At 50.0% G+C, this 10,982-nt stretch overlaps 1 protein-coding gene across 2 annotated transcripts in view; it reads left to right on the top strand.

The window, feature by feature from the left end:
- The window catches only part of PRAME (PRAME nuclear receptor transcriptional regulator), an 11,383-nt gene extending 674 nt beyond the window's left edge, over positions 1-10,709 (top strand). The window contains exons 2-6 of one of the 2 annotated variants that reach the window (XM_049619092.1): positions 249-379; positions 6,056-6,142; positions 7,393-7,712; positions 8,126-8,734; positions 9,821-10,709. In XM_049619092.1, the coding sequence (XP_049475049.1) occupies positions 6,110-6,142; positions 7,393-7,712; positions 8,126-8,734; positions 9,821-10,397 (1,539 nt within the window). In that variant the 5' untranslated portion in view covers positions 249-379; positions 6,056-6,109 and the 3' untranslated portion in view covers positions 10,398-10,709. Of the gene's footprint in view, positions 1-248; positions 380-6,055; positions 6,143-7,138; positions 7,193-7,392; positions 7,713-8,125; positions 8,735-9,820 lie in introns of those variants that run through there. The other variant, XM_049619091.1, reaches the window with a different exon arrangement.
- The last annotated feature ends 273 nt before the right edge of the window (positions 10,710-10,982 follow it).

Here is a 10,982-nt window from a genome sequence, read left to right as displayed (position 1 = left end):
TTTCCCCCCCACTTCCCCTTCCCGCTTTTTTTGCCCCCCCAAAAAAAAAATTCCTTGTTGCTCATGAGAAAATGGTAGTCGGGTTTGGGGATTAGGGGGGGCCCCCCCCCCCCCCCCCCCCCCCCCCCGCATTGGGCAGGACCGGGTCTCAAGTATTCAATTTCTTCAGCAGTGTTCGCTGAGATTTTCATAGGGGCCCGTGGCTTGCTCAATACACATGTTAACACACAACCTCTTTGTTTCTCAAGCGTTTTGGTTCTTGCTCTCAGACTTGGGTAGATAACAGGTGACTGAGACGTTAGGAGACCAGGGCCACCAAGTATTGGAGGACCTTGAGGCCGGTCTGAGCCAGACCACAGTGGACAGAAGACGTCTTCAGGTAAGCTGCCCCCTCCCCCCCCCAACCATCTTAGGTGTCTGGAAAAGCCCTGTTGTTCCCTCTGTTCTTATCTTGGAGGAGCTGGATGGAGTCTGCTCCATCTGGAGGCTGCTCAAGAGGGGAGGAAGATGCAGAAGGAGCTTTTATTTTTTTTCCAGTCATTTCCCCAGTGGAGCATTTGTCCTGTTGCTTTCTTATTAGAAGGAACTGTCTTGTGCTGGGGGCTTCATTCCCAAAGCCACGGTAATGTTCACAACCTCTGCTTGGGGGCAGGAGCAGGGCTGGCATCAGACCCTAGAGACTTGACTCCTGTTTGGTGTCAAGCAGGGACGGAGTGGGTGAGCCCAGGGAAGTTTTGGTCTCACTGCCCTGTGGGCTTGAGCCACTGGGGGTAAAGGGACACTCCTTGAAAGAGAACAATAATAGTGCCCAATTAGTGCTCCAGACAAATCCCAAGATCAGGGAGGCCTATGGTCTGACTTGAAACTGGAGAAGGGACGGAGGCCCCGGACAACCTCATGCATTGTGTCAGGCAGCACATAGGCATCCTTGATAGCAAGACGCCTGGCTTATAAGCCCAGAGTTACCGTGGCCTCCAGAGCAGGAAATGATGACCTTCCGTCCCAGAGCCACAGATACTAAGAGTGTCTGTGTCAGAACACGCTGGGACCAGGACCCTGAGAGGAGGAGGACCTGCAAAGAGGAGAGGTCAAGGTGAAAGCCATGATTCCAGAGGAGATTGGGGCAGAGGGGGAGACAGGGGTCAGCCCCAGGCGACCAGAATGTCTCCCCTCCTTAGTGTCCCTCACCAGTGCAGAGTGCCAGGAAGATGAGCAGAGCAGAACCCAGGCCACGGTGGAGATGTCGCAGAGGTCTACTTCCTGTGGCGCCAGCGCCGCCCTGGGCCCCCCTTCTTATCCCCTGCTTCACATGTGGCAGGGACCTGCATGTGCCTCTGTACCTCAGATCCTGTGGGTGACACCCCATCAGTGAATTCTCTTACTTGCTCCTGCCGAGGGTGTGCAGGGGAGACGGGTTCTCGCAGGAGTTGTTCTGAGCCTGACTCAACCAGAGAGACAGAGCTGCTGAGCAGAGGTGCCTCTAGACAGTGAGCTCAGGCCTTTGCAGATTTCTTCCTGGGAATATTGCACCCCTCCCCAACCCGTCCTTCTGGATGCCTGACAGGGCCCACAGACTCAGCTGGTACAGACCTGCTGACCCCATGAGTGGAATGTTCCCATTCTCAGGTGACTTCTCCATGCTCAGCACAGAGCCCGACATACAAGGCTCGATCTCCCAACCGTGAGATCATGACCTGAGCTGAAAGAAAGAGATGCTTAACCCACTGAGCCGCCTAAGCATCCCGACATTTTATGTCTTGAGAAAGTAGAGGCTAGAAAAGTGAACTGCTTTGGTAACTTCCTAAGTTCTACCAAACACGAGGAATTCTTTTTACTCATCGTTGTGATTGAGAATCCAGCTTCAAGCGCACAGTGCCCATCTCCCGCAGAAGTGTAAAGGGAGATTACAGCTATGACAAAGGGTTGAAGATACCCCGGGGGAACTGATCCTGGCAAAAACCTTCACACGAAAGGAATTCTCTCAAAAATATGTCATGGCGTTGAAAACATGAAGGATAAGCTATCGGAAGCCTCCCCAAACTTAGAAGGCAGCATGATAGTTTGCCAGGGCACAGAAAAGATGCTCACTCTGTACCAAAAGTTATAGGAGAAGAACCATAAGCAATGTTAAAACCACTTTTGATACTTTTTTTTTTTACAGAGAAGGGATTTAATTTTTAGTGTTTAAAATCAGTATACTAAATAAACAGTAGTTTTACTATTTTATTCATTTCTTAACATACTTGTAACTGATAGGAAGGGAATTCTTAATGGGTTAGCAAAAAATAATTTTTAAATTGCCACAGAAAAGCCATAACTTTGCCTGTGAATTGTTAAGGTGGCTTTGCATAGTTTCATCTTGCATGGTCACTTTTATGACCCTGTTCTACCACACAAAGCAAAGTCAACCTGTGATTAACTTATTTTTCAGCTTGCTGCTTTTTCATTTGCTTACTCAATAGAATGCAAGATGCGTGACCCTCAGTAAGTGTTTTTGAGTAAATCACGGATTGAGAAGAGAGCATGTGTCTGGGTATGGGGCAAGGGGCCAGCTGGTCCGGAGACATCCCTGTGAACATGCTCCAGTGCCTCCTGTCAGCCCTCAACTTACGGCATAGGGGATTTTTCCCACCAAGTGTGAGGCCAGTGTCCCTGGAACCCCGAGGATCATTGCTTCCTGTCCAGTGGAACAAATTCCAGTGGAAAGTGCCTGATAGCCTGATGCATCTGGCTTTACTGTGAGCTACCATGACCTTCTTATGGCTTGGAGTCCAAGATTTGAGGGTCATGGGGCGCCTGGGTAGCTCAGTCGGTTGAGCGTCCCAACTTCAGCTCAGGTCATGATGTCACGGCTTGTGAGTTCAAGCCCCGCGTCAGGCTCTGTGCCGGCAGCTCAGAGCCTGGAGCCTGTCTTCGGATTCTGTGTCTCCCTCTCTCTCTGACCCTTCCCTGCTTGCGCCCTCTCTCTCTCTCTCTCAAAAATAAATAAAACATTAACAAAAATTTTTAATAAAAATGAAAAGTAAATAAAGATTTGAGGGTCAATTTGGTGACAGGGACACAGTTCCAGACCCCATTCTCTCTCCCTCTTTCTCTCTCTCGCTGTCCCCCTGCCCCCCGCAAAGCACAAATCTCAGTCAGTTGAGCTGTGATAGGTAAGGAGGCTGAAGAGCAAAATCCCAAGGAGCAGCCCAAGGGCTGAATGCCGAGGCTGGGGCCCTCACCTTCCCTCTAAATCTGTCACCTTTGCATGCAGGAATTGGCTTGCCACTTTCTCTCCCTCTCCCCATACTCTCCATTTGTCTGATTCTGTGCCCTTGGTCTGCAGTGACATGCAGGCGTGCACATTCACACACACACACACACACACACACAGCCACTGGCACCTTACTCAGGCGCACAGTGTCTCTAGGTAGTCTCAGACATGTCTCCACCCTTTAAGGGACACAGCTCTGTGGGAGCCAGAAGACCTGGCCTCCTGTTATGCTGTCATTTCCTCCTCTCCCTCCATTCTGGGCCCCACATGGGATGCTCTTGGCCTTTTCCTTTTTAGTCCCTTCTCCTGCCACCAGTCTGGAATGAGTCCTCCCCCACTGTGCCTCCAGAAACACTTCCTTAGAATTAACTGGCTAGATCCAGAGTGACCTGGACGTTGGACAGGTCCTCACTGGCAAGGAAGAAAGGAACAATCCCGTGTTTAGGTCTAGATGTCACCGGATTTGTTGAATACAGGAAGGGGCAGGGAGGGCCAAGAGAGAGACCTTTAATTTTTAAAGACACAGAGGGCAAAATATTTCATGGTAGTAAGAGGTGTGACTCCAGGGGAAAATGTTGAAGACGTACTGGATACCATGTGGAATCTTGTCTACCCGAGGGCGTCCTCAAGAAAGCCTGAGAGGGACTGACCCCTGTATCAGGACTGGGCTCCCAGCTTCTCATTAGCCTGGCACCCCTGAAGACCAGTGGAGTTGGGGTCTTACTCTGGAACTCAGGAAGTGTCTTTTGGCATTGCTGGGGCCTCTTGCATCCAGAAAAGCAGTTGGGCTTATTTTCTTTCTTCACCTTGTGGCTTGTCATGTCCTCCAAGATAGTGCTCAGTAGAATTGAGGGAAATGCCTTGATTTCTGTTGATACCAATGGAAAGGTGTTCCCCAGCATTGTAGCCACTCCCCAGGCTCTAAGAGAGGTGGGCTCACGTGCCAGGGACACAGAGCGGGCTTGCCCAGTTGGCACAGAAGCATTCTAAAGACCCCAATAAGGTAGATGCTGTGGGATCCTAGTTGGAATTCTGTTGACTAGAAGGGGTGGGGGCAGGGCACCCACCCTGACGAGCCCAGGGGCTGCTCTGGCCTGTGTAGCAAATGAAGACCATGAGAACGGGTGACCAGGATGCAGTAGGAACATGCCTCAAATTCATGCCTTGGCCCTGGGAGTTGTCCGGAGCCAGTCTTGATCCTGGGCAGGAAGGACGGTCTATCTAGATGTGCTCTTGGTGCCCCTGCCTCCAACCGCACAGCGTGTCCCCTGGTCCAACAGGCTTCTATCTATGTGGAGGTGAACAGAGGAGTGTCCCTTGCTTCACAAGGGAAGAGTGTTTGGTTCATACTAAACATTGTTAGATCTGAAGGCAATGGTCACTCCTGCCCCCTTGGATCTGGATACTGGGATCCCACAGACACTTTCCAAACTTGGACTTCTGCAATTTTTCCTATTTTCCCAAGGTCCAGATGAAGTCTGTCATCAGGCCTCTCTAACATTGAGATTGTCTGATCACTTGGTGGGGCAGATCCATCCAGACCCCTCCTCTGAGGGTGTCTACCAAACTAATCCCTGTGTAGAGTTGAGTCCCGGATTCACTGGGCTAAAAATAAAATTACAGCGAACTTTAAATTTTCTGCAAAAGTTATTGAGGGTACTGGATGAAATGTTCCAGAGCACCATTTCTGTGTCCAGTGACAGCTCAATAATCAGGGACATTTACGATTATCTTTGTTGCCAATCTCAGTCTCACAGCTCATTGGTAGCGGTGATTGCCTAGTGGCTAAAATGCCAAGAGAGCACATTCCAGTTTAACCCTATTTTATGCACACGGGTAATAGAAATTTGGAGAAAGCAGTCTCCATGAAGATACTAAAATGGAGAACATCGTGGAGAGAATCCCAGTCTCCTTGCCAGTAGTATATAAGAATTGTTTGGGCATCACCATGCAAGGAGTAAAGAATAGCCTGGAGAATTCTTTATGGGGGGAGATGTTCTCACTCTGTGTGTTCTGAAACCACCAATGTGTGATCCAGCGCAGCATGGGAATCATCTCTAAATTTGGCAGATCCTTAAATGTCAAATATAGCTTCAAATTTTGTAGGGAAAGGTGTTGGTATTTGTGCACGAAACCTAATATGGAGAGTGGGGGAAAGTTTTCCTGTTCCTAATGGTGCTTTCCCAGCAGAATGGGAGTAACTAAGAAGCTTAGGGGCAGAGCCAGAAGGAGCTTTTTGAAGTTGCATTTATATTAGTTGTTTCCTAGGATTGAGGAAACAGCAGTTGTCAATATATACCTGGGAAGGGGCCTTTGGAGATCACATTTAGGGCCGAGGCCCCCGTAAAATGCCTAGACCTGATTGGCCTTTGAAAAGTCAGGTTCTGGAAGAGGATACCTGAGCCTAAAGAGAAAGTCTTCTGGTGGCAGCTTCTTGATGACAAGGCTACGTGTGTTTTAGCTCACGCTTATTTCTCTCCCTGCCTCTAAGACCCCAAAGAGCCCACGGCCTTCACCCCTCAGTGGCTGTCAGAATTGGACTAGTCCTGTCCCCGGTTTGGTTGCCAGTACTGTTCAAATACCCAGCCCCTCCCTTCTTCTGGCCAACCCCTGGTTGTAATTCTGACCTGAACTCCTTCAGGGAAGCCTTGACCGTCAAAATATGGAAAACCAACAATTCTTCAATTGTACCACTGTTCCTTTGTGAATAGACACACAGTTTGTGGTTTTAGGTAATACAAAGTTTAAGTGCCTATGTGATATTCTGGAAGTTTATTTTATTTATTTTTTTCTTTTGAGACAACACCACTGTCTGCATAAAGCTGTCTTAACTCGAACATTTGAATTTTTCTGATGTGGCCAAAACTCCCCCAAGTGTACCTCCAGGTTGGTTTTCTTTCTTTTTCTTTCATGCATGGGGCATATGATTCAGTCAGTTGTATAGAGAAAGTCAGAAACCCAATCTGGATTAACTGGATGGAGAGCCAGTGATAAGATTGTGCTTTCAGTTGGAAATTGAAATGTCAGCTAGAATTTGAAAAGGGGGGTGAGGCCAGAAAGGCCTATAATATTGCATCTGAGGAGCCAGCCGAGAGACCCAGAGGTCTGGAGCAGTAGAGTGCCGCCTGAAGTCCGAGCCGATGGTCCCCTGCGCCATGCCCCATCGTGGGGAGGCGGCAGCCGCAGGCTGGGACACTGCCATCGCACTGCCCTCAGCCGTGTCGTGTGAACAAGTAGGCTTTGCTTTTGCCTCGGAATACAGTTTTGCCTTAATCTCAAACCTTTTGATTTCTGCTTTGGTGTCTAGGCCATTTTACAGACATTTACAATATTTCTTAATCAAATAGCTTTTTTTTTTGGGAAATGAAAGACATCCAGTTAGTTGGACTTTTTTGATGATGTTTTAAATTTTAAACATTTAGTTTGTGTTTGGGAATTATAGTTCATAAAATTTATTGTTTTGTGATTTTACTAGTTAGAGCTTTTTTTTTAGAAAAATAAACTAAAAGCTTGAAAAATATTCCGTAGGAAAAAAAAATACTCCATAGAGTATTTTTAAAAGTGGAGGCTTTGTTCTGAATATGAGCTGTAAACAAAATGTTTCTCTAAACAAAATGGTAATTTTCTTATTTGTAGGAGAGACATAATAAAATCATTTGGGGAATAGTGTATTTTTTTTATCTCCAACTACCACATGCTTTAGAACATTATGCCACTTTTACAGTTGAAAATTTTTTAAATGACGTAATGGTACTTATTGTACGGACGTTCTTTAATCTTTCCCATCTGGGTTGATTGTTAGAGCTGAGGAGGGGGTTATGCTGGGCCACGTGGCATTCCTTGTTCCTCTGTACTTTCAGTCCTCAGGTTATAATCATCAACTTTTCTCAAAAAAGGATGGGGCCAGTGGTTATCTTGTTCTCCCACCAGGGCCTGGTAAGATGCTCATTCTGGCTCCCGCACAGGCAGAACTGTGGGTTTGCGGCCACCTAGCAGAGAATGGAACTGGGGTAAACTGAGGACTCCCCAACTATTGTCAGAACAGTGATTTTGGCTTTGAATTCATTTCTCTCAAGGCTGGAGGGATAATGGGGTTGTTCATACTTATTAGCCTTGTTCCCTGGATGTTTCGCCAGGATTCTTTTCGGAGCAGATTCATCAGGATGAGCCTCCCGGCCCCACCCAGACTCGTGGATCTGGCAGGTCAGAGCCTGCTGAAGGACCAGGCCTTGGCCATCGCTGCTCTGGAGGTGCTGCCCATGGAGCTCTTCCCACCGCTGTTCACAGCGGCCTTCGCTGGGAGGTACAGTGAGACCCTGAAGGCGATGGTGCAGGCCTGGCCCTTTGCCTGCCTTCCTCTGGGGGCCCTGATGAAGGAGCAGCAGCCTCACCAGGAGATCTTTCAAGCTGCACTGGATGGACTCGACGTCCTGCTTGCCCAGGAGCCTCGGCCCAGGTGAGGGTGATCCCATAGCTTGAGAGGGCCCTCGGGGTCCCAGCTCTTGCTTGGGTCAGGGAGAGTACAGGGCCACAGGGTAGGCCAGAGGCTTCTGCTGGTGCCGGTGAGGAAGCTCAGAGCTGTCTTGGGGCCATCGCTGGGGTCACTCTTGGAACAGGCTGTGCATATATAGAGCTGATTGAGATGCAGAGGTGACCAAAGAAGCATGTGCCTGACCCTTCTTCATGGCACTTAAAGGTGCTACAAGTGGGGAGCGGGAAGGATCTCAGTAGCCCAAGGAGACACCGACATACAGAGTTTGGACTAAAAGTACAGGCCAGATGTCTGGGCCTCGCCTAGATTCTGAGACTCATGGTCGTATTCCCTGTTGATCTGAAAGCTTCTCAGTCTGTCTCCCATCTTCCCTGCAGGAGGTGGAAACTTCAGGTACTGGATTTACGGAAGAATGCTCATCAGGACTTCTGGACCGTGTGGTCTGGGACCAGGGCCAGTATATACTCCCTGTTGGAGCCAGAGGTGGCCCAGCCCGTGAAGAAGAGGCAAAAAGTAGATAGTTGCAGGCCAGGGCCCAAGCAGACCTTGGCTCCTGTGGAGGTGCTTATCGATCTTTGCCTCAAAGAAGGCACCCCTGATGAGTCTCTCGCCTACCTCATCCGGAAAGTCAAGCAGGGCAAAGGTCTGCTGCACCTGTGCTGTAAGAAGCTGAAGATTTTCGCCATGCCGATGCAGAACATCAAGAAGATCCTGAAAATGGTGCAGCTGGACTCTATCCAGGATTTGGAAGTGAATTGTACCTGGAAACTGTCCACCCTGGGGAAGTTTGCTCCTCACCTGGGTCAGATGGGCAATCTGCGTAGGCTCCTCCTCTCCCACATTCACATGTCTGCCCACTCCACCCCCACGAAGGAGGAACAGTGTGTCAGCCAGTTCACCTCTCAGTTCCTCAGGCTGCACTACCTTGAGGAGCTCTATTTGGACTCTATCTCCTTCCTTAAGGACCGCCTGGACCAAGTGCTCAGGTGAGGGATGGTGAGGTTTCTTGGCAGACGGGCACAAGCCCTTTTTCATTCCAGTAAACAGTAAGGGGCGTCTGCCGCATGCCTGCCGTTTGACATTGCCGGAGGGCAGGAGTCACTGAAGGTCCACACACGGCCATGACGTCCCCATGCATGTTGTCACATAACCTCCCAGATGAAGGTTGGGGGTATGAACTAGAATACACACTCCTCGAAGGGACTCCTCACTAGGAGTCTGTATATGGGGGGTTGGGGGCAGGTGAGTGTGCTTTTGAGAATTCTTCCTGAGAAAACGATGCCTGAATGATGATGGTCAAAACTAACAAAAAAAAATAACTAAACCTGAGGGAGTTGATGAAGGGAAAGCGTATCCTGACGTGAGGTTTCAGATCGCAAGCTCTGTGCTCGGCAGCTTTGACAACGTGAGCCTCTCCCTCCAAACCTGCCTCCCATCCCTGGCAGTAAAGGGTTGCTCTGGGTTCCACGTCCAGAGGAGATGCCTGATTCTGGGCACGAGTGGGAGGGAGCAGAAATGCGGAACGGTGTCAAGTCAGATCCTTCGGGCTGCGTGCTGCCAGACCTTGCCCACGTTAGCCCTTCACGCCCATTTCCCATTGGCCTCATGCAAACGGGTCCCAGCGACGGGTCTGAGCAGCGGCCAGAAGGAAGCCTGAGTTGAAAGCATTTCTAGTCCTGTGGCCCAGTACTAGATTTCAGTGGTTCCCTTCCTTATTTGAGACACGGGGCCGGGCTTCCTTTTTGAGTGCCTCTTGTTGCTCCATTGATCTGTGCTTACAACACCTCTGAAGGGCGTGCTGTGCTCCACTTGCCAGCAGAGGGGATGTTTGAGGTTTCGTTCACTTTGACCAAGTCACCCAGCACATAAGTGATGGAGAAAGGACTCCACTGAAATATGGATTGACTTGAGTGCCTTTTTTTCCGCACTCGGCATCCTGGGGCTTGACCATCATCTGTGACGCATTGGGTTTTGGTGGAGTGGGCCTCTCTTCCCTCGAGGCCTGGGTCATCCCCACGTCCCTCCGCCTGCCACCTCCATCCTCTAGAACTAACTGCTCTGTCTCTTCCCAGCTGCCTGAAGACCCCCTTGGAGACCCTGTCAATAACTAACTGCCTGCTTTCGGAATCAGACTTGACGCATCTGTCCCAGCACCTGAACGTCAGTCAGCTGAAGGACCTGGGTCTCAGTGGGGTCAGCCTGACCTGTATGAGTGCCGGGCCCCTCCAAGTTCTGATAGAGAGAGCCTCTGCCACCCTCCAGGACCTGGACTTAGATGAGTGTGGGATCATGGACTCCCAGTTCAGTGCCATCCTGCCTGCCCTGAGCCACTGCTCGCAGCTCATGACTTTCAGTTTCTGTGGAAACCCCATCTCCATGGCTGTCCTGGAGGACCTGCTTCACCACACCGTCGGGCTGAGCAAGCTGAGTCACGTGCTGTATCCCGCCCCCCTGGAGAGTTACGAGGATGTCCGTGGCACCCTCCACCTGGGCAGGCTTGCCCACCTGCATGCCAGGCTGAAGCAGATGCTGCAGGAGCTGGGGCGGCCTGGCATGGTCTGGTTCAGTGCCAACCCCTGTCCTCATTGTGGCGATAGGACCTTCTATGACCCGGAGCCCATTCTCTGCCCCTGTTACATGCCTGTGTAGCTGGATGCGTGTATCCTAGGCCTCGTTCTGGGCACTTGGATACTGAAGCCCAGGTGTAAGTGTTTCTTGACGGAACACAGAAGCCACAGTTTGAGACACCTGCCCAATGTGAGCAGCTAAAGGAAAGGTGATCGGGGAGGGGGGGATGTTGACCTGGGAGTTAATGGGATCTTCGGGGAGACGCATTTAGAGCATTAGAAGTATGAATCTGAATTTCTAGAGGGAGATTCGAGTTTGGGAGGTAGATGTGGGAGTTATCCCTGAATGGATGGTTGTAAAGCAGTGGTCAGAAATAAAGAGCCTCAATGTCAACCATCTGGTGTCCTCTGTGCTACGTTAAGCTTATTCTGCAGTTTAAGCCTCGGGAATCTGCAGTTACTGATTAAACAAGAAGGTACAGCATCTGTGATGCGCAAACGCTAAACTGGGTGAGGTTCGGCCCCAGGAGTTCACGGCACCATTTGTCATTCCTTCATTTGGCTCTTGTGTCTGGTGCATCTGTTACCTTCTCACTTACTTCCGTGGCTATTTGATTGGTCAACACACACACGGTGCATCCTCAGGGCCCGGAACATACTAAGTGGC

This window comes from Panthera uncia, assembly GCF_023721935.1.
Source record: "Panthera uncia isolate 11264 chromosome D3 unlocalized genomic scaffold, Puncia_PCG_1.0 HiC_scaffold_8, whole genome shotgun sequence".
NCBI classification, from domain to species: domain Eukaryota; kingdom Metazoa; phylum Chordata; class Mammalia; order Carnivora; family Felidae; genus Panthera; species Panthera uncia.
This window is presented reverse-complemented; position numbering and strand designations above follow the sequence as displayed.